This window comes from Lissotriton vulgaris, chromosome 2_1, assembly GCF_964263255.1.
Source record: "Lissotriton vulgaris chromosome 2_1, aLisVul1.2, whole genome shotgun sequence".
Classification (NCBI taxonomy): domain Eukaryota; kingdom Metazoa; phylum Chordata; class Amphibia; order Caudata; family Salamandridae; genus Lissotriton; species Lissotriton vulgaris.
The window spans coordinates 1734679077-1734705627 of NC_141687.1; the positions used below are offsets into that span (position 1 = coordinate 1734679077).

At 43.2% G+C, this 26551-nt stretch overlaps 1 protein-coding gene across 1 annotated transcript in view; it reads right to left on the bottom strand.

The window, feature by feature from the left end:
- Nucleotides 1-26551, bottom strand: part of LOC147733207 (mucin-5AC-like) — a 179705-nt gene that overhangs the window by 12680 nt on the left and 140474 nt on the right. The window contains exons 33-43 of the mRNA XM_086956039.1: nt 23263-23446; nt 21513-21729; nt 20590-20768; nt 18369-18438; nt 17021-17121; nt 7980-8011; nt 6648-6825; nt 4916-5020; nt 4630-4670; nt 3934-4062; nt 3721-3819 (exon numbers count right to left, since the gene is read on the bottom strand). Coding sequence (XP_086812165.1) covers nt 3721-3819; nt 3934-4062; nt 4630-4670; nt 4916-5020; nt 6648-6825; nt 7980-8011; nt 17021-17121; nt 18369-18438; nt 20590-20768; nt 21513-21729; nt 23263-23446 — 1335 coding nt within the window. The remainder of the gene's footprint in view (nt 1-3720; nt 3820-3933; nt 4063-4629; nt 4671-4915; nt 5021-6647; nt 6826-7979; nt 8012-17020; nt 17122-18368; nt 18439-20589; nt 20769-21512; nt 21730-23262; nt 23447-26551) is intronic.

The window sequence follows — 26551 nt, forward strand, 5'->3', positions numbered from 1 at the left end:
GATCGTACCCTCTTACAGAATACACTATGGGTAGAGAGCTTCAGAGAATGGATAAAAGAGTTTTTTGTGGTTAATAAGGATTCAGCAGAGCCTTTTGCAGTATGGGGCGCATTTAAAGCTGCAGCCCGAGGACAGATTATAGCATATTCCAGCAACAAGGCAAATGTCCGTAAGGAAAAAATATCTACCCTTCAGTGTATCGCTGAGAAAGAATACGCATTAAAACTGCATCAAATGCCTAATAAATGGGAACAAGCCAAAGCATCGCTCAGGGACTTCTTTATTTTGGAAGAGATAAACAGCTCAAAGGCCTTCCAGCAAAAACTATATGAAGATAGTCAACTGATGGGGAAGCTTTTGGCTAACTCGATCCGAAAAAAACAAGAGTCCTCTGTTATTTTGAAAATTCAGGATCCCCTCGGTGGTACAGAGACTCGGAGTGAGGGGATCGCGAAAATATTCCTAGATCATTACAAGAGAATTTATTCTCCTGCTATTCAAGTGGAAGAAACACTAATCAGGGAATATTTTGACAATCTGGATATACCCAAAATTTCTGTCTCCAGGCATAATCAAATAAATAGTGAAATAAGCTCCCTAGAAATACAAAATGGTATAAAGGAAACAGCGGGAGCGAAAGCCTCAGGTATAGATGGGTTCCCAATTGAGTTTTATAAGGTGTTTTTGAAGGAACTAGAAGACTCCTTGAAAAATCTATTTAATTATATTCGAATTGGTGGGACGGTTCCTTTAGAGTTCAAAGAGTCCACAATTATTAGTTTCGTGAAGAAAGACAAGAACCCCGAGGATGTGAATTCCTTTAGACCAATAAGTCTGTTGAACTCGGACTATAAGATCTTTATGAAAATCTGGGCTCAAAGATTTGTGTTCGCAGCCCAGGAGGTAATACATCAAGACCAGACGGGGTTTATAGCCGGTCGTTATATGGCTGCTAATACAGAATATTTGATACAGGCGTTAGATTTTTTTAATATTAACTCAATCCCTGCATGCATCTTAATGATTGATGCAGAAAAAGCGTTTGATTTAGTTAACTGGTCAGTTTTATTTACTTCCCTGGGTTATTTTGGATTCCCTGCTCTAATTATTAATATGCTACAGAATATTTATGAAGGGGCATCAGCCCAGGTTATAATTAATGCTCGGCAAGCAGGGAAGATAAAAATTAATCGAGGCACTAGACAGGGGTGCCCCTTATCCCCCTTGCTTTTCACTTTTTTTATTGAACCTCTAGTAATAAAATTAAGAAATAATGTAGCAATATCTCCCCCAATCGCTTGAATGTCAAAACTAAAATTATTCGCAGACGATATTATCTTATATATGGCTCCCGATAAAGAAAATATTCTTCATCTTATGAAAGATCTTAAGGAATACGAAAAGATTGGGGGTTATAAGATCAATGAGAAAAAAACAGAAGTTCTTGTTTTATGCTCAAATTCAGATTTTCTTCCGCTAGAACTTCAGCCCCAAGCAGAAAAACGGGATCCAATAAGATACCTAGGGATCTACGTAACCAGGGAGTATCAAGAACTTTTTCGTTTAAACTATTTAAAAACGAAGAACAAAATCAAGAGCTTACTTGAACAATGGGACCTGTTGCCTTTGTCTTTGATTGGCAGAGTGGCTCTGATAAAGATGAACGTACTGCCTTTGCTTTTATTCTTGTTTAGCAATATCCCAATTAAAGTTAATATGGCCTTTTTTAATGAACTTGAATCCATGATGAGAAGATTTATTTGGAATAAAAAGGCCTCAAGAGCCAAGCTCTCGGTGGTACAACTTTCAGTAAACCTAGGTGGACTCGCTTTGCCCCATTTTAAAACATATTATGAAGCAGCTTTTTTTGACATAGTGGCGGGATTATTAAGGAATAGACAGACAAGAGACTATTTTTTTTGGGATAAAATGCTTGAGGAATCAGGCTCTCAAATTTTTTTCTTTTTAAAAACTGCAAAGCTTCCTAAGAAAACCAGATATAAGACACTGATAGGATATGCATCAAGATTACGGCTCTTATTTAAAAAATATGGTTCAGATGGATCTATTCATTTGAAACTGATAGAATGTGCTAAGATGGGTCTTCAGATATCATTGAATCACCTGCTAGAATGGGAATCCGCTTGATTTGGGGAAATAAGGCACCTACTCATCCAAAATTCTGTAATTGGCTGGCAAACGGTAATAGATAGAGCACATCCTAGACGTATTAGGTTCTTTGAATATATACAACTGGTCAATTTTATAAAAAATGAAATAGGAGGGCTAGATACAACTCCCAATGTTTTGTTAACAGCTCTATATGGGGAGAAACATACAGGTATTGGATTCTGGTATAAAAAGCTCTTCCCCTCTGGACCATCTCCTATAACTGCTTGTCACTTAGAAAAAATAAGCCTTATGACTCAGTGTGTTTTTACAGATAAAGACTGGGAAGTTATATGTCATTTAGGAAACAAAGCACTCCGAGCAGCTAATTATAAACGTATGTCCTTTTTTTCTCGTTGGTTGTTATATTATACCCCTGAGGCTTTGCAGAGAATATTCCCCGCATACGAGAACAAATGTTTCAGATGTAAAACTAGGGGTCAGGGTGGCTGGCATCATATCTTCTTCTCCTGTCCTAAGTTAGAATCCTTTTGGAAGGGGATTTTTACAGACTTGGAGATGGCAAGTGGGAAAATTCTACTACCAGAGGTAGAGATAGCCCTTTTCGGTATCTGTAAAGATAGGAACAGGTTTAACAACTCAGAAGAAGTGTTTATTTTTATCTCTACGGCGGTAGCACGATCTTTAATCTTACAAAATTGGAAATCTATGATAGCCCCATGCCAATTAAAATGGATTAATAAAATGAGAAGAACATGTAACTTTGAGAGAGCCTATGCAGGTAGAGTGGGAGCGATTGCTAGGTTTAAAAGGAACTGGAAATATTTTGAGATGCTTGAATCGATAAAAGGAAGTTAATAGTCTTATTTAAGTCAAAATTTTTAAAATGTATTGCTTCTACATTTTTAAGAATTTCAACTACATATTTAATCTGCTATATTATACCAGTCGTTTGTGTATTCCATCATAGATATATTTATTTGTTAACGTTGTGCGATTTTGCATTTGTACTTTAAAGAAATAGGATAATACTCCTCCTGATATATATTGTCGGTCCACCCACTTTAACGCTCTAGTCTCTTTACATATGCCAACTTTACATGTTACTGCACTAGCACTTTAAAAAAAAATGTACAATAATATTCTTGCTGTTTTAAATTAGCGGCTTCCATACCACATTGCACTAGCACTTTATCAATCCGTATTGCAATCCAGATGCTTGATCCATACCAATAGTTTTTATATTTTCAATCTGACTACGTCTTTGTTTTAGCATTTTATGAAAGGAAAAACGTTTAGTCGTACGTTATTGCAGTTTGTGTAGTTTTGTCTCTTGTATATTGTCTGGAAATTTTTGTCTAATTATGAAGTAATTAATGTACCAATGTTTATCCTACGGCTTGTTTAATAAAAAAAAACTTTAAAAAAAAAAGAGTTTGAGCCACAACTTCAAGCTATCAAGCTGATGGACTGACAAGAAATGGATTTAAAGTAAAATCTTTTTATCGTGGTTTATAATCAAAATGTGGAATCCTGTTAAAAAGAAGGAAAACATTGGGGCATCTCATGCAGTACAAGAGAAGGAGCTACCTGAATGACTTTTTCCGTGTTGTCTGGCGTAGTCATGACACAAGCCACCTGGACACATGAGCCGCAGCACTTCCCTTCTTCCATCTTGTACACAAAGCCCTGCAGAGGGTACAAAAAACAATAATGCATTAAGTTGGGGACAGCATAGGAAACCCTTTCATGTCACAGCCAAAATGATACAGTTGTGCAAAGACTGTAGCAAAAGGAACTCACCAATGGGCAATCTTCAGTGCAAACAATGGGATTGCAAACTGCAAGGTTCAACAGTGAAGTTGAATTTTTCTCCGTACCACAGGTGCACTCCTCACATACTTCTGGTGACTGAGGGATCGAATGTCCTGGCTGGGAAGGAGAAGGAAAAGGAAAAGAGAGTTAAGACTTGGCAAAAACCTTAACCGTCCGCCCTTGTGATTGAAACTAAAATATTTTGTGTTTGAATCTGGGCTTATGTTGTCACAGGCTGACCTAAGACAAGGGCAAACCAGTAAAAGTTCTAGGCTTGGCACCGGAAGTTAAATCAACGTGACTACAAGAATGAGTTGTCGTTTCTCAGTAGAAAAGGGAGAAAGCTTAATTACGACTGTCAGGCTCTCATGGTGAAGCGAAGAAAAGTTCTGTAGCCAATGATATGTGCAGAAAATCCTTTTCATATGCGAGACAGACTATACATATTGAACATTTTCTCAAGCCTGAATATCATTAGAAGTCAGCATGTCACCCTTAGGCGATATTAGGAAATTCTATAATCCAGATGCATCTTCACCGACAATTGAGATGTGTCTGAGTAGGAGTTGAAATAATATTGACATGGACACTGTGCTGAATCAGGGAATGCTATTCTAGATAAGACCCCCACGTTATCCATGAGGCCATTTTCAAAGGAACAAGGACAGTCAGCGCTTTTCTTACCTGGTAAATGACACCATCGTAGACGCACACATTATTGGGCTCTGTGGGGAATGAAAAGTTGATTAATGTCCTTCTTTCGCGTGGCTTGTAGCACATTTGTTTTACAATTGCTCTCCTGTCGTTTATGTCAATGAGGTTTCATGAAATGTTAAAAACTTATAGAAATATATCCTCTTTATAATAAGTAAGTTTTGAACCAAAGTCATTGACGAGTAGATGCACGTCTCAGACATAGGCTGTACAGGAAATAAGCCTGGTATCACATTCTGAGGAGCATTATACATACCGCAGACGTATGTGGCACAGCAGTCTCCTTCTCCCATGACCGAATGGAGCTCGAACCCGATCTGGCATTTCTTGACAGGAGTAGAGCAGTAGCTGACGTTACACCCTGAATGTCAAAAGGAAAAATAAAAGGCATAAAGTGTGATGACAGAAAAGGCATCAGTACTCAGAGAGGCATAAGTACAGTAGCTGCTCCTCTGCTAAGGCGGAGGAGATTGCCCCTCTGCTTTGCCGCAGAAATAACTCAAGGTTATCACCTGCTGTTGTAGGTTTGTGGTATAGGCTGGGCAGGTCCGATGACAGATGAGCAAGAGGAGGAGTGGAAAATGTCACATCTTGGTTCTAATATCGTGATCCTAGCATTAAACAGACTGCATGAAAGGTACATTGGGCGGATTTACAAGGACTGGGGCATCTCTGCATATCAGCAGGGATGCGCCAGTAAAGATACAACAGCACGGATGCGTTGCATTTACAATGCGGCGCTCCGTGGTGCAGGGATAGGCAGATGTGTGTCGCATCCGATGGCGAAAGGGCGGCGCATTGCTGGAGTTGTGTCTCAAGCGCGACGCAACTCCAGCAATGCTCAGGGGCGCCCTATGCCTAACATGCTGCATCACTCCTTATGCCTGCTTCAAGCAGGCGCAGGGTTTTGACGCAGGATGAACGTAAAAGGGACTCCGTGAAATCCTGTAGATTTCACTGTGTCATTTTTACGGGACTTCCTTATGACGGAACGCCCAACCTGCATACATTGACCTGACGCAGGTTTAATGTGGCGAAGGGCTTTACAACGTGAGACATCTACCTAGATGTGTCACATGGTAAATAAGTCGCAACGTGGCGCATGGTTTACGCTACCGCAGCGTCACAGAAGTGACCGAACAGCGGCATGTGTCGCAAGGGGCTTGTAAATCTTCCCCATACAGTAATCATACCATGCAAGGAATACTTGTATAAATATGCCAGATGATAGCATGCTAAACACAATGCCGTTTTTTAATCATTAAAATGGTTGGAATTAATTTTTCATTTGTCTATCTCAGTGTGACCTTTCACTCTGAAAAGGGCTTTTGTCTGAATATTTCAAGTGTTGTTATTTGGCCATTTTAAATATGAAAATAGAACCTAAACAATATTGTTTAGCAAATACAGTACAATACCACAAACTGCATAGTGGTCACTAAAATCTGTCGCTCGCTCGCCACAAATGCGGACCATGTCGCCACACTCCCAGGGCCATGTGCAAATGCTGGTGCTAGCCTACCAAAAGAAAGACATGGACAGTAGCCCTGAAACTTGTATTCATGAAGCACGGCTATGCTTACACAGGAGAGGAACAAGGCAACGTTTTAATGAATGCTGTATTTCGATAAATCATATACAGAAGTATCAACTGACCTAAACAATATGTCCTAAAAATGGTAAAAAAAATAATGTCCCATTGGTTGTAGATTTTTATTATTAATGCCACTGCACATTTTTTTTTGAATGACATTTAGGACACAATTTTTGTGTCAGCCGATAGATACCGCGAATATTACATTTCGGAAGTACACCATGTTGGGTGGAGGGATGTTAGTAAGGTTAAGACTGTGCTAGCGCAAAGACCTTGTCTAAAAGACCCGATTTACACATTTCACCAGCGGAACAGGATTGGGATTCAGGAAGCGTGTCGCCCTGGGCTGAATCCCAGCTACACTAGTACAAACAAGACAGATGAGTAGACTTACGGCATTCGGTCACCATGCAGCATGGCTGCTCTGCTGTCATCACCTGGGCAGGCACAAATCCTTCTTTCTCACATGTGACTTGCACCGGTTCGGGGCACTCGAGCGGCTCACACTTGACGGTCAGAGTGTACTTGTCGCAGTCACAATTCTGGCAGTTGCTCTGCCAAGTTGCTCCAGGCTGGAACATTAAAGAGATTTATATTTTAGAAACTTTCAATATTTCCTGTACCGAAGCTGTAATTTTGATGTCTTGTTTCACTTATTTACTTTGCAGCAGTACTTTTTTTTTCATGTGAGTTAATGAACCACCATTGCTAATGGCTTCAAATTATGAGGGGTAGTTTAGCAATGTGATATAGTTCCCTTTTTTCTCTGCTGCATGGGCAAAGTTATAAATTCATTTAGCATCATCAGTAAAATACACTACAGAGCAGTTACTACGTGTAACCATAGAGTTTAAGGTCAAGTGTATCCTTTTGCTGCAATTTTTTATTTTAAAATCTAGAATGAACAGATATTTCGCATGTTTAGTGATGTTTACATGCTATCACTGAAGTCCTCCAATGTGATCTCCAAAGATTCACAGGCTTCACGTTTGCCCTCATTTTGACTTCCACAATTACATGTTTTGCTAAACTTTATGTATATATTGAAACAGACAACACAACCTCGGAAACATCTAAATAGGGAATAGTAATATAGTGCACGCCCTCCTTTCTGACAGAACTATATTCCTATAATATGTGAAATAGAATATGCTACTATCTACAAGAACATGAATGAATAGTTGGAGCACAAGACCTCAATCATTTCAATTTTTGAGGCCTTGCTATATTCTTGTGCATGTCAATGTCTAGAATGATATCTAGAGGAAGGGGCCTTGAAGTAAGACCCAAAAAGTCTGACCTTTTATAGGAAGAAGAATAGGTTTGAGTTAAATGGCAACACTCCAGGTCACAGGTTGGCAATCGGTTATCTGGTCTTCCCTTTCCACCTTGTACTAGTGTGGAAGCTGCAGATGTCATCATTTGAAGCCATACTCTAGCCAATCATTTCTAAACAATTATTGCTGTGTTGTTAACAAGCAAACCATATTAACAACAGTGCCTAGAAGTCAAAGTTATGCCTCCTTTTTATATAGTCATATAAGGATGACCATGGATATCTTTTGTTATGGTTACTCTCTTCACTAGGAAATTACTAAATGCTGTAGTTTTTTGTGGCTAGTTCGCTTTAGTTTGTTAGTGGATTTGAACAATCGAGAACATAATTATACAGAGCATTAAGAATATTTTTTTCCGAAAGAATTACAACGAACTTGATGACACTCACCATTTTAGGCATTCCATCCGGTCCCACACAAGCTGAAAAACAGAAGAGATTGGCACCAAGTTACGCTCATGAAACACAGTGAATTCGCATAAACGTTTGGTGCATGCATATCTGTTGGCGTGAAAATGCATGAAGCACTGCATCAATTGAATGTGTTCATTTCTGAGGCACCAACTACAGAGAAACGCCCCTTTAAAAAACTAGGTAGCATTCAATTACTGTAGTTAAATTGAAAGTAAGCTAGTACGGAAATGTAATGTGCTCTCAAATTGTCTTGAAATAGCAGCCAGCCAGCTGAAGGCCCACAGAGGAGAATTGCTTTTTTTATCACACACTAGAACATGGAATCTCGTTTGCCACTCTATACTGCCAAATACCATTGTCTACTGCTTCGCCATTCATTTGTCCAGGCGAAAGAAAACACTTGTGAACAAGACGGTGCTTAGGTGTGAACTGTTTTTTTCCCAATTCTCCTTTCTTATAAACGTCTTCACTGATGATGTTAAGATTTTAAGCAAAAATAAAATCAGCAATCCACTCAGAAATCTATAACAGTTGTTTAAATTACAGTAGTCCAAACAATTTTCTCTGTGCAAAATAATATAGATGCAGATTATCCAGGAGTTCAAATGGAATAATCAGATGTCTACAAGGAGATGTACGCAAAAAATGAACTAGTATAGAAAGTAATGGGCTGGCTTATGTTTAAAAAGAAGAAGAGTATAAAGGAAGATTGTGTGGCCCACAAATATATTTGTAGGCCTTTATACGACTGTACAGACTGATGATTTGTATTTTTATATTTCTTTCACACCCAGGTTTTGACTTAGTCCTTTGTGTTGACGTGCCACTATTTTGGCTTTGTGGCCCTTTCTCTTTGTTCTATATATCAGTCATAATTAGGGGCGTAGCTAGAGCTTGCGGCACCCGGGGCTATCCCTCAGATTGCCGCCCCGGGGGAAGGGGCACGAGTCAGAGCACAATTGCCGGCGGTGAACGGAACTCGTCTTGTTTCGGGACCGCAGAGACTGAATACCTTCCATCCAGATAATCACATTTACCTGCCTACATAATCAAATTCTGCCTTGAAAAAGCCCACGTCCAATTGGCCACTAGGACGAAACACGTGTTGGCTGCCTTTTTCATGTATGGAATAACAAATAAAGACCATGCACATAACAGCCTGCTGGAAACGTTAATTGCAAAGCAAAACAGCTTGATAATTAAAAACATGCCCTCTGGTTTTCTCTTTAGAGACTTGTGTCCCAATGAATTGCCATAAAAACATTTTTTTAAATCCTCTGATTGTATATAGCATGCAACGGAACCACAAGCACCCACAAACACGGTACGTCATGGCGTCAAATATCACAGACATATATTCAAACTTAAAAGCCTGTACGTACCACAATACAGACCCTTGCGCACCTCCGCTTGATTGCATGCACACATGTACGCTGGCTTATGAAGGGGAGGGCTCGTCGGCTGGATCCCGGACCCTGAGCTGAGAGCGCTCATTAGACTTTCCCCTGTGACCTCCCTTGCGGCGCGCGCACGACCACACCACTACCACTACGCTAGGTGGTGGTGCCTGCGCTGCAGGCAATAGTACAACATATAAGCTCTCGCAACTACAAATGTGTATTACAAAACAGGGTTCAATGACCAACAGTAAAAGGAAGAAAGGAGTTGCTATGGGCTCCAAATTTTCACCCTCTTTTGCAAATCTCTTTATGGGAGCATTAGAGGCTGATCTTATTTGGGGCTCCAAAGGGATACAATACACTGACTCCATAGTCTTCTGGGGTCGATACATAGATGACTGTTTTCTCCTTTGGTCCGGGACCGAGGAACTTCTTCAATCCTTTCTTGAATACCTCAACACCAACACTTGGGAAATAAGTTTCACAATGCATCATAGCTTAACCAATATCGAGTTTTTAGATCTGGAGTTTTATGTCAAGGACAATCATCTGCACTCGAAACTTTTTAGAAAACCCACATCTTGTAATTCTACACTACATGCTTCCAGCTTTCATCCCGAGCACCAAATACGATCAATCCCCTATGGGGAATTTCTCAGGGCCAAACGAAACTGTAGTGAAGCCTGTGAACTGGATAACTGTATCACTAGCATGAATAATAGATTTCTTAACAGAGGTTACTCCAAAACTACCCTCAAAAAAGCCGAGACAAAAACAAAGGCCATCACGAGACCTGATTGTCTCAAAACACGTACTGAGGTGAAAACCTCTGACCCAAAAGTAAGATTTATAACTGAATTCAATGAACTGAACCAACTTACTAGGAAGAGTCTCAACAGACATTGGAAACTTCTATTAGAGGACGCCACACTGAAGGAATTTTTATCTGACAGACCCTCCATCACTTACAGGAAAGGTTTCACCTTGAGGAATAAACTGAGTCCCACCGTTCCCCGTAACACCACAGCACAGAACTGGCTATCCACACGTGGCCTTGGCTTCTACAGATGTGGATTCTGTACTATGTGCAGATGGGGTAAACACGGCACACTAAACTTTGCTAATCATGATGGAATGGTCTACCAGATAAAACACAACATCACTTGCCTCAGTAAGTTCGTAGTGTATATCATTGAATGTAAATGTGGCAAGATATATGTAGGGAGCACTATTAGGGCCCTAAAAGAGAGGATAGCTGAACATATGAGAGCTATACAAAGGAGGGACGCTAGATACCCAGTAGCCCTTCATATCGCAGAGTGTCAACCCAATGAGGACGACATCAAAGTACGTGTTTTTGGAATTGATTTAATTCCCCTCAATATTAGAGGGGGCAACCGGGAACTGCTGCTCAGGCGCAGGGAGGCGACATGGATCATGCGCTTACGCAGCGTAGAACATGGGCTTAACTACGACTCTGAGCTGCAATATTTCCTGGGAGACTAGATTCTCACCGGGGGGATCCTTGGTGCACACTGCTTACAGTTTTGGTGAAAACATCTTCTTCACACTCCGTAATTCTGAATTCTAAGAGCATAACATTTGAGGACAACAATGAAATGACCTCTCTCTCTAGGAGTGACATGTTTTACACCACTGTATTTTAATGCATTCAAGCAATCTTGTTTTATATTTGTATTGTTTAATAATACATAGGGCTTTATGTCTTTTTGTCACAAAATCTTTGACTTACAGACCATCGTTTTTAGACTTGCTGACCATCAGTCATACATGTTTGAAGATTTCACATGTTGTAACAATGTATAGACACATTTGTATACATTCAAATGTACAAGGGCATGATATATCCTCCTCATTTTGTCACCTTGAACACGAGCCTATATACACTTTCTCCTAAACGTGCACCATATGTATGAATGATCCGGCCACATTTGGGGTGATTCTGCATGCTCTACGCCATACATTTTCTTTTATACGTTGTTTCAATAGACCTAAACAGTTTACAAAGGACTCATGAAACCGACACACATTATTAGTGTCATCGCAATAACTTTATTCTGATATAAGAAATGAAGTTATATACAATGGCTGTTAATAGTAATTGTCTTGTCAATTAACTGCCCCTTTTTTGGTAATATCGGGACCTTGGTCCAATTGACACACGCGAATGTTAACACACCAATCGCCTTAAATCGAACTTTGAACAAAAACATAGATGCCCTTCTCTCACCATGCAATTTTACCTCTTAACAATGGCGCTGGTTTTTGCCTCGCCGCTGAGACCTTTTCTATGTCGTTTTCCTACCATTTAATCCCTCCTCTCCCGGGGTCACGTGTTCGTACACGAGAGACGACCGCCGGGAACAAACAGAGGAGGGATTACACGGAGCGGGTAAGAGCGACTTTTCTGCTTCACTACTTGACGTTAACCCGTCTTTTTGCGCAGTACTTTATGAGCATACTTGCTCCTAACATAGGGACCTTATGGACGATTACCCTTACGATGCCTTGTCTTCACTTGACAGCGCACCGCCATAGAGGAGACAGACTCGTTTTCCTCAAACCGGCATTGTTCAAGAATCCCCTCCCGGCTTACCGCCTGATGACAAAACAGGTGTCAGGTAAGACAAACCGATCCCTAACAATTTCCCTCCCCCATCTATTTTTATCCGCAACATTGCGTTTTGCACAGATCGGCTGGGCTGGCACTGTAAAATATATCCACAGACAGAAATAGCTGCTTTTAAATAAATGCTTTAGCGCTATACAATGGTGACACGTAATGTCCATATTTTCCTTTTTTCCTACATATAGCGCTGTTACATTCTGTAAAAGACCACCAATGGGAGTGGACAACTCCATTCTCTTACCGCAAATAACCTTCTACTCAACCAGTTTCATCTATATATGAACACAGTAAAATCCTATTGGTAAGGAATAGTATTTTGTGCTGGCCCCAACTATATTCAAACGGATACCCCTTTATTTCCTTTAGAACCTCCTCATAAATCTTATTGCTTTTTGCTTTTCTTTCCTTTTTCTTATAATATAGCCTATAACTGAGCTTTGAAAGACCCATACTTACTCCAACCACACGGTGGATTGGGAGTATAAGGTAATAAATATTATCCCTAGAACATCAGACTTTGGCATGTACTTGTGCTCTCTGGATCTTTAGTCAGTTTATGCACTTTGTCACTGCCACGCTATGAGGTCACACAACACCTCCTCACTAATGTCTCAATATTAATAGAAGCAGTGCATCTCACGTTTTTACTCACCATCACGACGGACACCCTCATAATTTTAGGACCACTGTGTACGAGTGACTCATGACCACACCATGGTCTTATGTTTTATCTCTCACTTACTCGTACACTTTAGCACTATAGACCGAGCACTTGACTGAATATGCAAGTACTGTCACTTATTTTCACCCATCATGTGCGACACAAACGCACGTCAAACTGCATGTTGGCTACACTTTTGTCACCATATGCAGTACCTAACCTATGCATTCCTAGACTAAAATTTGCCTACATTGTTTTGTATTATCAGCCCTGAAGAGTCGTGTTTGACTCACCCGCACACGACGAAACACGTGTCGGCGTTTGATATCATTCTTAAGTCTGGAGAAAAACCAACGTCTTGCTGTAATAAGAAATCTCACACCAAAGAACCTGCGTCTGCGTTTCCTTTTACTGTTGGTCATTGAACCCTGTTTTGTAATACACATTTGTAGTTGCGAGAGCTTATATGTTGTACTATTGTCTTGTCTTTTGACCTGTTGAGACGGTTAAGGGTGTTTTTCCGCCTGCTCTTTACGCACTACACAAAGATACATTTGTCCTTACACACTTTGTAACGTTTAACCAAGGCAGTGCGCCCCTGTAGTCCTACTTTTCTAAAAAAAACCCATGCACAGTATCCCTGCGCTGCAGGCACATAGCTGCCAAGGTTTCAGATTGCTGTGTGTGACATATTCATAATTACAGTGTAATTATGAGTGGCATTTGAAAGACTGAGTTACAGTTTCTCGGTAGCAAAATGAAGACAAGATAAAACATAAATATCAGAAATTACACCCTTCTGAGCAACGAGAAACTCTTAAGAGGTTAACTTCTGCAAAGTACCAGAAATGGAAAGGCACTAACCTAGTGCCCTTGCAACCTGAAGTGGTATTTGAGCTCAGTGGAACGGACTGGTGATTGCTTGCCTGTGATGCAATTAGATGGGGACTCCAAAGCAGAAAGCTGTCATGTAGAGATGGCAGGTAATGGGACATCCACCGAAAATGGATAGTTGCAAAATATGTCTTACCTCTCAGCACCCCACAGTACTGCAACTCCTCATTCAGAGGTTGCGTACATCGCTGTGTTCAATGCGGAATTGTACAGTAGCTCCATCGCCATGGAAGCCTTGCAGAAGTGGTGTGAGGCGTCAACTGCTACAATTTGGTATGGCATTACATAACGGGGCAAAACAAATCTGCTGTATTTTTTTCTGCATTCACGATGCAGAACATGGGGGTGCTGGTCATGGAAAAATAATTAGTGCCCGCTGATTTTGGCACTGGGAGTCAGGTTTGGGTCTCAACGAACTAGACCAAAATCTTGTGATTCTGGAGGAAAACCGTTAATTTCCACCTGCCAAACAACAAATGAATGTGTCCTTCTAATGTAACTGTGGCGCACTTAAAGGCCTCCAATACCATTGGTCGCCTTCGTGCCATATAAAACTGCAAAAGAAAACATACCTGTGAAAAATGTCCCAGTGTTTTTGAAAAACTAACTGAATAGTGTAAACTAAATAAGGCCCCGCCTGAAACCTCCTTCGCTTTGGGGAGCTCGTGAAAAAAGCCAAGTGAATTACCAGGATACCATTGTGGGTTATGGTACACTTTCCAAATACAAATCTCCACCGCAACCGCGTGCTACAGTAGATTAGGGAACACTGAAAATGTTCAATAAAAGCACTCACGTTGTTCATAGCTGCCAAGGTTTCAGACTGCTATGTGTGACATTTTTAAAATGTCAGTGTAATTATGAGTGACATTTCAATGACTATGAGTGACACTTTCTCCCGATCAAAACCAAGTCATGAAGATGAGGGAAACACATAAATATCAGAAGTTACACCCATTCGAGCAACAAGGAACTCTTAGAGCTTGAAACTGCTGCACAGTACTGGAAATGGAAGGGCAATAACATAGCATCCAGTAACTCAGAGAGATCCTCATAAACAGTTTTTCGATTTGCATTGTGGAGTGGCGTTCTCTGCTGCAGGGATATTAATCTTCTGCGATAAAACATGCAGAGTAAACTGCCAGTTGACACATTTCCGACATTTGAACAGATATATTTAATTACAGCAGCCTTAGTTTTTGACTTGCTTACAGAAGTACTGAGCCACAACAATTCTACCTACTGTTGTACCTAGCTGGGAAAAAAAGTCTTCTGCCATGTGTTGTTGCTGAAGTGTCTCTGTCACACTGACTGGCTGCAGACTGAGGTGTTGTAGTGTAGATGAGATTAAAGTCTGAATGACACGACGGACAGTGAGAAGAGCTTTAAGAGCAGTTCCTTGTGCCTTTAAAAGACACTGACAGCACCTGTTCTCGGACTCACTGACCGGACAGAACCCGAACCCACAGCAGCACTTGTCCAGGTCAAATAGTTTAATAATTTAACTGTGCTGCAGGGCGGCTGCAACAATTCCTGGGGGGCATGGGCCAGCAAGAAATTAAAATGATCCTGCGCCTGTAGGGGCTAGTCCGTCATCCTTGGTGTCAGGGCCGGACTGGGAACCAGAACCGGCCCTGGCAAAGTGCTCGGCTGGCCCCCCGGGAGGGAGGGGGGGCGCGACCGCACTCTGTGCCAGGGCCGGTTTTCGGACGTTTTTGTTACAGGGCCGTTTTTGCAGCAAAAACGCCCCTGTAACAAAAACGGCCCCAGGGGCCCAAAACCGGCCCCCAACCATGCGGCCCACCGGGGGATTGCCCGGTGCCCGCAACGGCCAGTCCGGGCCTGCTTGGTGTCTGTTATGTTGGATCATTGTTGCCACAATAGTATCGTTAATTGTTGACAGAGTGTGACCAGCAGATCGACTTCAGAGGCAAAAGCGGACCCGTTCTGGCGCTGGATAATATTGAAAAACTGCACACAGGTTGTGCCATTGCGCATTCACAGTGATTCTCCCGCATTCAGAATGCCCAAAGAAGCCCTGCTGCCGAAAGGTCAGTGGAGTGTGACACTGGGGGTAGCACGTGATTTGCTGGAAAAACACTCAGCAACAGGGAAGGTGCCATCCTGGATGTATTTATTTTACTGATGCAAGGAACTACGGACACATTACAGACAGCACCTGTGGCTGTGGGGCTGCGGGGCCAACTCAGCTGCTAATCACAACAGTAAGTCAGCTGAGCCCGGCCCGTCTCGGCACCGAGTCCGAGGTGAGCAGGTAACGTCTACTTGCAGGCTGCTAAATTAAATGAACGCTATTAATACTATTAATACATATATCAAGAACATGTCAGCCATGAATAATACTCACAGACCTGGGAAGACCAGAGACGAGTCTTGCAGCATGGCACTGTGACTCTGTGAGGCGCCAAACTGTCAGCACATTCAGTGGCGCGCAAAGAAACACAACTGGCGCTTGCCAGGGTGCCCGTAGTCTGTGACAGAAGGTCTTGCTCCTTAATTCACCCGAGTTGATCCTCTGGCTCCGAGCATGGCCCAGTGACGTCACCAGAGCCGCCTGCCATCATGGCATGAGAGAGGCTGTGAGTAGGCACTGCAGCCTGCACTCTACTTGTTTGAGAGGTGACGTCCAAGTTGGGCACGAGGCTGCAGGGTGAGCGTTGATAGATACTGGACAGACACTTCACTAGCTTGGCAAGTCTGAATGAGGCCCTAATTATTTAGAAATAGTGAAGGCGACTGCAATAATTTCGGCGGGGCCCGGGGGTAAATTAACAGCTGAGCTAAAGGCACGGTGACAGCTCGGGTCGGTGCGAGGTGCCTGCAGCAGCGTTGTGAACGCCGGCGCCATCATTCAATTTGGGACACTGTGTTGTGAAAGACAAGTAATATACAACAGACACCACCAACAAAACGGCCAGCAAGGAGGCGCGCAACTTTCTCAACTCCCGGCCTGCTCCAGCAGCAGGATGTGACATCCCCTGCCCTGACGTCAGGCTATCCATCAGAGCAGCGCCGCGGGTGAATGATTTTCAATAGTGTGCGAGTTGAGGCTGCCAGTAGCTCCTGACCTCACAGCTAATACAGTGCACAACACCGATGGCCCGTTGCGGCGCTCTTTATAATTTATTTGGGGACACCGACACTACTGTGAGTGTCACCAAATAAATTATAAAGGCCGTCGCAACGGGCCATCAGTGCCGCCGGCCGCCGCCCCTTAAATTGTGCCGCCTGGGGCGGTCCGCCCCCCAATGCACCCCCCTAGCTACGCAAGTGATCATAATTCTAATACAAAGGTGACTTTCAGTAGGCAATGAGTGTTCCCTTTATTGTGTGAGCACCTGCAAGTGGTCACACAAATCCAGATTGATAAGACTTGTCACCAATTACTTACAGCACTTGGGTACGCAGACATCAGTGTATGAATTGAAGAGGGTGGTTCCCTGTGGGCAGTAGCAGCCTTCACTTAAACCATCATTGGCTTGAACCTCAACCCTTTAATGGAGTGAGAGAGAGAAACAGAACACACGTTACTTGATTATTCCCAGAATTAGGGTTGATTAACAAGCATAATTTGGAAAGTTTAGTAGATTGACAAGTATGAAAAAAATTTGCTTCTCCGCGGGGGACAGGCGAGGTAAAGGCGAGTTCCTTGAAAAGGACAACAGATACGTTTTACAATTTCTAAACTATGGAATTTTCAGTTTGCACAGGTTTACATTGATGTCAAAAACTGGAGAAGAATGAGGAAAACTGGGAAAAGGGGGCGTGGTGGAGTAGACCAAGAACGTAGAAAAGGAAGAAAATGTGCAAATATGAATAGAAAAGTGGCAGGATGGACGCAGAGCTGAACTGTTAAAAGGTCAAGTGGAAATTGGGAAAAAAATCAAGGGGCAGATTTACAAGCCCCTTGCGCCTCTTTTACGCCGCCGTTATGTTACTTTTGTGATGCATCGGCGGCGCAAAAGATGCGCCATGGTGCGGGGTATTTACAACGTGACGTATCTGGGAGATGCGTCACGTTGTAAAGCCCTGCGCCATAAGGAGGCGTTCTGGCGCAGTGGGGGGGGGGGGCGTTCCTGCGCAGGAACACCTCCTAAAAGTGGCTGAGTGAAATCTACAAGATGCTTGAAGCAGGCGTAAGGCTTGACGCAGCATTGGACAGATAGGGCACCTCGAGCCTTGCTGGAGCTGCGTCGCACCTGCGACGCAACTCCAGCAATGCGCCACCTTTACGGCACAGATGCGTGACACATCTGTGTCATTTTTGCCCCATAGTGCGTCGCATTGTAAATGCGGCGCACCATGGGTGGCGGAGCTGCGGCGCACAATAACTTGAGCATCCCTGGGGATGCGTCAGTTATTGTAAATATGCCCCCAAGTGAGGAAGAAGTCGGTAAGCTGATAAAAATTGAAGTGACAGAACACTGCTGGGGTGCTGTCGGAGAACCTGGTTGGAGTTCAAGAGAAATGATGATGAGAATGAGGGCGGAGGAATATGAAAAAAGCAAAGCAGTGATCCTTCGGAAAGATAGTAGGAGTGGTGGAGAAAGATGTGGGTTTGCAGATAAATATGCTCATGGAGCGACTGAAAGGAAAAACAGTAGAAGTTGAGCAATGGGATGGGGGAAGAAGCTTATTGATAACATTTGGGAAACTCATTATGTAACAAAAGGAATATAGAGCGATGAACGGTTCATAATCACAGCTAAACGTCTGGACTGTTATTTACATTTACTGACCTGGAGTCACAGGTTGCAGGGCTGGCAGGGCCGCATGCTTGATAAACTTTGCCTTGTGGACAGCTGTATGCTGTGTAGGAGGGGAGAAAGAGGTATGGTCTTATTTTGAATGATGCGTATTATCAATATTGATCATCAACATTAGAAGTCACTGTATTTAGTGTGAGCATGCCTTCATCAATACCGTGTTTTCTAAAGTATAATCTTGAGTAATTGCCCACAAGCAGCTCCTTACTTCCGGCCGCGGTCGGTAGTAGGATTCCCTGCCGGGCGGTGACATGAGGAGGGGGAGGGGCAGGGTGAGGGGTAGTAATGTATGGATTACGGAGTTTAACAGGTAAGTAAACATATAAATAAATAAAACGAATTTCGTTGTGTGCACTGCATCTCCAAATGCGATGCAGTGCGTTCAACAAAATTCGTTTTATTTATTTATATGCTTACTTACCTGTTAATCCTTTAAGTGCTGCCGTCGGCCAACAGTCGTCGCAAGCACTACCTTGCCAGTGCTGCGCACGACCGTTGGCCGACGGGGCCGCACCCGTTATTCGAACGTTCAGCACTGGGCGCTGAACGTTCAACGCTTTAAAATGATTAAACTTCGTAATGTATACATTACTACCCCCCACTCTGCCCCTCCCCCTCCCCACATCACCGCCCTGCAAGAACTCCTACTACCGACCGCGGCTAACTTACTTCCCTGAAGCGACAGCTCTGTAGTTTGAAATGACTACCTCGCTTTACTCTGACTTTGCTTCACTTATGTGCTGGAAATTTTGACCTGCTGGAGGAGTTCAAATCATTCGGGATCAGCCGTAAGTAACCTTGCACTTTGTATACTGGTTTCCCATTCCAATACACTTATCTGACAGGCAATAGTTGTATTGATTTCCTCAAATACTCTTTAGCATGACACAAACAAAGCCCACATCTTCTAAACACCCTTTAAGATTGTTTTGCATACCCATTTTCAGTGAGTCACTAACAGAATATAGAAAAGCGAAATATTGTGTGGACAGACTATTGTGTCTGAAATATCGCAGACCAAAATATCGGGAAGGTGAGTGCAAATAGGTAGGTATAGATTTACTATTTTTAACTCCACATCTACGTACCATGAATATATACATATGTGTGTGTGTGTCTATGTATATAGAGAGATATGTAGATATATCTAAATATCTCTCTATATACTTAGACACATATATATTCTCGATATTCTAGGCACAATATTTAGTCCAAATAATATTTGTTCTCTGATATTTTGTGTAAACACATTTCCTGCACCTATCAGTCGTCCTGTTTTTCAAAGAATGTTGGCTTGCCTACTGTAAGTCCTTGTTAGCATATTTACGTTTTTAATCCTTTGGGTTTATATATTTTTTGTTACCGAATATGCTCTTTTGGAGAGTGCATATTTGCTCATCAATATTTGATTTCTGCGATTTTTAAATTGGCCCTCTTCGCTCCTCTGTAGAGAAGTCAGCAGCCTCATCCACTACCATACAGCAAACAGCACTGATTGTAAAAAGTCACAGTTTACTTTTGGTGGGATTTTGATCCGTTTTACAGAAATCAGATGCAATCTCTTTCTCTATGCCTAGTTCACCCTCATTACATTCAATTAGTGCAGATCATGTGAGCTATGGGCTCGGCCTGCGTATGGAATTAAGAAATAGTAACTTGAAGACAGTGTTCAATTTTTGTTTTGCTGCCTGTCAAAGGCTGATTCATGTAGGAATTCAAATGTGCCTGGAAATTAAGTAGCGGGTGATCCACAACTGCTGGATTCCTCAATTCCAGCCATAAGCAGTTCCAAGCACTTAACAAGACCTAACTTGTCTATGTCCTATACCTATTTTCTACTTCTTGCCCGCCAAAGAAATAGGTTAAAAAATGCATGACTTTACATTTAGGACTTAAAAGTTGACTTTCCAAGTAGGACTTTTTATGTCATCCACACACCATTTCAGCTGCCTGTTTCTCTATGGTCTTTGTACTTTAACAATCTTTATTATTCAGAAAATGTGTTCCACAGGGCCAGGGCTATAGAAAAATGCAACTAGTACTTCTTGGTGCTAACATAATTTCATGGGTGGGAAATAATCCTCTCTAAATTCTAGGGCTGTATTCTTCTATTTCTATTTCAGTAGTCATGGCTGGAGTCTAACCGTCCTGGCATTAACTCTAGGGTATTGGATATAGAAAAAGGTAGACTTACGACACTGTCCGTTGATTTTGCTCCTCCAGTCGAGGCAGACACCATTTGCAATGCACAAGGTTGCATAAATCTCCAAACTTGAACACTGCATAGACTTGTTGCTAATTCGGCAGCCATCAAAAACACATCCCTGGTAATAGGATTGAGGTGGTACTAATGCATGGCAATCAGCGAAAGTACTACAAGCAAAATGAGATGACAGATTTATTACAAGCAGTACTGGCACAAATATTTTTTTGAATGATTCATCATAAAGATTGAGCCTTAAGCTGTGATTGGGAGAATGATGTGACCAGTTGGTCCACACATTTGGCTATTAGATCAGAAACCTTGTGGCTCTCTACCTTTATGGTTAAATTCAGCTAGTTAAAATCTAATGGGAAATAAATGCAACCAAATCAAATCCTGTTTAACCCGGCCCTTTTTGCAGGTCCCTCCCCAGATTTTTGCCTTTTGTTGCTGAACCCATTTTTGTTTGCATTAGGACTCAGCCATTTTTCCCTGGTAAACAGTTTTAATGTACGTGTGATCTTTACCTAAAACATGGTAAAGTTGGTTTACACCTGATTGGCACATTTAATGTATTTGTAAATTCCCAGTAAATAGTACTGCATGGACCTAGACCCTGTGTTGGGTTTTCACTTTTTTTTACTGTTTGTGTTTTCATAAATAGTTTACAAGTTAATCCTGGAAGCTTCTGTACCAAGCTACCAGAAGGTTAAGCACAAGTTAAGTTAGTGACGTTTTGCGGTTCACCGACACAGATTGTGGTTGTTGCCTGAGTGGGGCTTCCACCTCCTTCAACCAATGAACCACATTCTTACAAAACCAATACAAACTAATGCACTTAAAGACGGTGCTTATTTGCCTGTGAACGTGTAGATTATTTTCAACAAATTAAGCATGCAGCACATAAAACATACTCGTTCAAAATGACTTTGCAAAGCTCTGGTGTTTCGCAGGGTGGTTCAGTTGGTGGCACTTTTGAAGGATTTGGTGTTGGTGGCAGTGGTGGTGGCACATTGCAATAAGGCTTTGTTGTCACATTAACTTTCCAGTGTGAAGCCATCTTTGAGCAGTCAGCAACAACTGTTCCATCTGGCATGCGGCAGTCATCTTTTTTATTGTTGGTACAAGTACCTAAAAAAAGAGGAAATTAATCAGAGGGAGTCCTTTCATATGTGGCATTATTCTTAAGAAAGAGACACATAACTGACTCGTTCGGGCCGCGGACCTGGCACGAAACAGGTTTAATTGCGGGGAGTCGCCGGGTGCTAAATCCCCGAGCGTGAAGAGTTTCCCCCAGCCGCGTGCCCATGCAGCGCTGTAGAAACCACACGCATACTTATATCCCTCACATATAGGAGGAGAAACACTTGGAAGTCCCAGTGTCCCGATTACACGAAAGGTCGTAATCTTTTTTAGATACTTTGTCTACCTCAGGTGGCAGTGAGGCCTTAGCGTGCTTCACCCACATGAAGTGGTTACGTATGGTCCTGATGAATGCTGAGCCGAGTTTGGGCTCGTATTAGCAGAAACATGTCGACCTATATTGTTTTGTGTTTAGGACTGGGTGGTTCAAATTAACTTAACCACTTTCCAGCCCGTTTTTCTTTTCTTTTTCTCCCTAAGAAATTTTAACGAAGTTAGAGCTACCCCCTTAATAAAATATTCACTTTTGGGGAGTAGTCCATACTTCTTTTAAATTTTCCTATCACTACTTTCCGAAAAGGACCCAATGAAGACAAATGGCAACCAACTGTCTTGTTGGTGCCTGAGGGTTCTTCTTGTGGCACCCTGCTTGCAACCTCCACTGTATGACTGCTCTTTGTTTGGAATGAACTTCTCTACTTGGTGGTAGCTATTGACTATCCCTGTACTTTTTTAGTCACTCTTTTGTTGATTCGGAATTATTACTCCTAAGGTGTGTAAGAGTGGCCTTACGAGCCGTTTCTCTCCTGTTGATTATATACATAACTGACTGAAACATGACGTAAAAGCTTATTATTTATTTATTTATTTTTGATATTTGTAGAGCGCATGCAATGGCCCGTGGGCGTCTCGACGCTATTTCAGTTAACAATTTTAGATTTACAACGTTTCCTCTATTTTACACCATAGTTTAGGCCATGTTAGTTATCAGCTGTCTGTAGCACCATCATACTTTGTTAAAAGAGCACCCAATATAACCAAAATAAGATAATATGATATAACAAAACACAACAACCGCCTAGGGGTCAATGGCATATTTGTTGAAAGATAATTTCCTCCGAAAGGGCTGAGTCAAAAGGGTTAATTACAAGTCTGTGGCATTCCAGAAAAATATGCCCCCCTATCCGACCAACGTACAGGTGCAATGGGTACTCACATCCTAGAAGGAGCAATCATCTCTTCAATAATTATTGCCAAAAAAATGGAGACAACTACTGTCTGTATTATGTGAAGTATCTATGCTGCATGTAGACAATGCTTTTAGCATGTATAAAATCTACGGTTAAATATTGTATCAATTCAAACATCGGTTAAGTTCACACACAGTCTCATTTGCCATTTTGTAATTCGCTCCCATAATGTAACCAAACAGGATAAACAGCATGTTTAAAGAAATTCTAAAGTTCAATGCTTAAAAAAAAATTGCAGGGATGGTGTATGGGTTTGGCTGCAATTCCTTACCACATTGCCCTTCTGTGTTGTACCCGAACAAGCTGAATGGGAGTTTCACAACGAAGATCATGCCACTGAAGGAGATGGTGGCATTGATTTCAGGGATCTGAACAATCATGTTGATGCCAGCCGTAGAAATGGAAATGCCATTTTTGGTAAAGCTTGGGATCACCCATTCCTTGTTGAACATTATCTGTGGATATGCAATACATGAATTTGTTATGCAGAGTTTCTTTGTCAGTGGAGTGGTGTTACAACTGGCTATTTCTGGTTGTCTAAGGCTGACGCCAAAGCTAGGCAGAAACCACCATTCTAGTCAGGCAAGGGAGTCACACACCAAGATAACCCCTGCTCACCCCCTTGGTAGCTTGGCAAGAGCAGCCATGCTTATCCCGGAGGCAATGTGTGAAGCATTTGCGCACGCACACAACAGCAACAACATCCTAAGCACACCATAAAAGGAACTCCACACAAGGTTATATAAAAAATAACGTTTGTATTGTCAAAACACATCAGATAGTAATCACACAATATACATTGTGCCAAGTGGCACGGGCAATATTCACAAGGGATTATTTACAGGACAGGGCCACATGGGCCACTGTAAGAATCAACACTTTTAGAACTAGAAATACTGTTAGAAATAGCACTTTGTAGATCATAGAACAATCAGAAGTTTCCCACATGATGCATAGAACATTCAGAGGTGTAGGAAAGATACATGATGTATAAACATACATTCAGCGGTGTAAGGAACAAGGCACATGACGCATCAAAACACATTCAGAGGTACCGGAGAAACACATGATGCCTAAAACATTCAGAGGTGTAAGGGAAGGAAACACATGATGCATAAAACACATTCAGAGGTGTCACAGGCATAATGGCATAGCACATTACGCATAACTCACATTTGGGCCTAACCAGTAAAAACTACAGTAGGCAATCTCTCACTAGTCTAAACACATTAGACTCTCCCCCTAAGCATAACTCACATTTAGGGGCGTAACTCACATAGTGAAATAAACTCTCACTAGCATAAACCTACATTGGTAAAATAACCTCATAATCACATAGCGCAAACATCACCTTAGGCAATTACTATCATAAACATAGCAAAATCACATTGCGCAAAAATCACATACCAGCCCCCTGGCCAACTGGCCATCTAAGATAGGGGACTCAAAAGCCCTGTGTCCAGAATGTCAGGGCACGCTGCCAATGCAGCGCAAGTCAGGGGTGCGCCACCGGCGCAAACCTAAACATTGCAGCTGCCCATTAATTGCTGGGCAGCTGGGAACAACAACAGGGCCTAAACGATGCAGCTGGCACTAAGTGCTGCGCAGCTGTAGCAGGCCTGGCACCACTGTGCCATCTCTTTCCCACACAGGGACTCTCTCTCACTTGGCGCCTAAATGGTGCAGCTGCCCACTAATTGCTGGGCAGCTGGAGATCAACAAGACTGCGACTGGGGCTCTCACTAGCCCCTCTGGACAAAACTGCGCCACCCTGAGCCATCTGGCTCTGCAAATACAAATAGACGCAGGCTGGAGCCACACGGGGCTCTGTAAATAAGGACGTCCCCCAAACGCTGAGGAATCCCATGGGGGGGGAAACACTGGCCTCTCGGGGGCTCCCTGCAACAATCACTGCCCCCACAGGTAGGAGCTGGCCGCTGTCAATGGGGCCGCTCTGGACGCTCGAAATGCCCCTTCAGCTCTGGGGCCTGGTTCTAAACAACTGGGCCCCCAAGCCCCTCACAGGGACTCTAACAAACATGGGCCCGGATGGGAGCCCCACGGGGCTCTGGAAAATGGTGGGGCGGCCCACTGCCATTCGGGGCCGCCCTAAATGCCACAGACACAATGTGCCTCGTGCTCGCACCCGCCTGGAGCCCCCCCAGCCCACTCTTACTCACCGGGCGTCTGTCGGGGAACTCCAGCGGGAATACTTCTTTCATGCGGCGGGGGCAGGCACCGAAAATGTGCCTCGCGCCCCCTCCGCCATCGGTACCATGCTCCTCATCGGCCCCCAATCACTCGGCCTCAGCAGGACTTCAGGCGGCACTCGGGGCTCTCTCCACGCAACGTGAGCCCCACAGGATCCATCGCCAGCCTTCTGGGTCATATCCGGCAATAGGGGTAAGTGCTGCCAATCCCAGCGCGGCTTACGAGACGAGCCCCCTATGACGCTGCACTTCTTCTCTGCGCTGGCCAATCCTAGCGCGTCTCATCGGTGCAGTCTACAGCAAGGTACCAATCACAGCGCGGCCTCTCCAGTCAAGCCCCCCAGAGAGAGACAATCACAGCGCGGCCGCTCCGACGATGACTCGGGCCGATGGCGGTGATTGTGTATGGCGGAAAATGAGGGGTGGGCACCCTCGGTGCATAAAAATAAAAGCGCTACTAAGTGCTTGGGGGCAAAGTAAAGCGCTCCCAGTGCTTTAAGTAAAAATAAAGCGCTCTCAAGCGCTGGGGGAGAAATAAAGCGCTCCAAAGCGCTAGATGCAAAAATAAAGCAACAAAGTCCTTCAGGAGTCCAGGACCTCAGCAGTCCAGGACATAAGGTGGAGCACAGCAGCTCCCAGAAAAGAAAAGTCCATCAGGTATCCAGGGGCTGGGCAGGGCCCAGGGAGGCAAGCCTTCCCCTGGGCTCAAGCAGCAGCATGCCCCTGGCAGGATTCAAGTCAGAAACAATAACATTTTGTAAGGGGACACAGCCCCTTTTTATACAGTAAATTCTTTTGTCTAGCAGGGTGCAGGCAATGTGAAAACCAGCTACAACTGGTTATAGGGAACTCCTTTCACTGGCCATGCTGGGGACATCAGACGCTCCACAGGGGGTGGAGCTAGCATTGTGTGGGGAAAGCCCAGCCCTATTCAGGCCCAGGTGCGCCCCTCCCCTCACATCAGAATGCTAATCACTCCAGTCACCACCGGGGCAGACCCACCCAGACTCTTGGAGCCAGGCTCACCAGCCAGATTCAGCCAATCACATGCCAGACACAAATTACACAAATATGCCAACTTCTAGAAGTGGCACTTCCACACTAGACACAATCATGCAGAATATATCATTGCGCGGCATTCAATCTCACGAGTACGCACATACCAAACTCGACCCTGCACTCCCCACACATCAGGAACTACCATGGGCATACATATTCCCCATTCATTCCTATGGGAGGGCAGGTCAATCTCAACACACACACACAGAGCTCACGCACTTTACACTGCACCACAGTGAAAAAGTGCGCAGAGGCCTAAAATCACCAACACCAGGTCAAGGAAACAGGCTA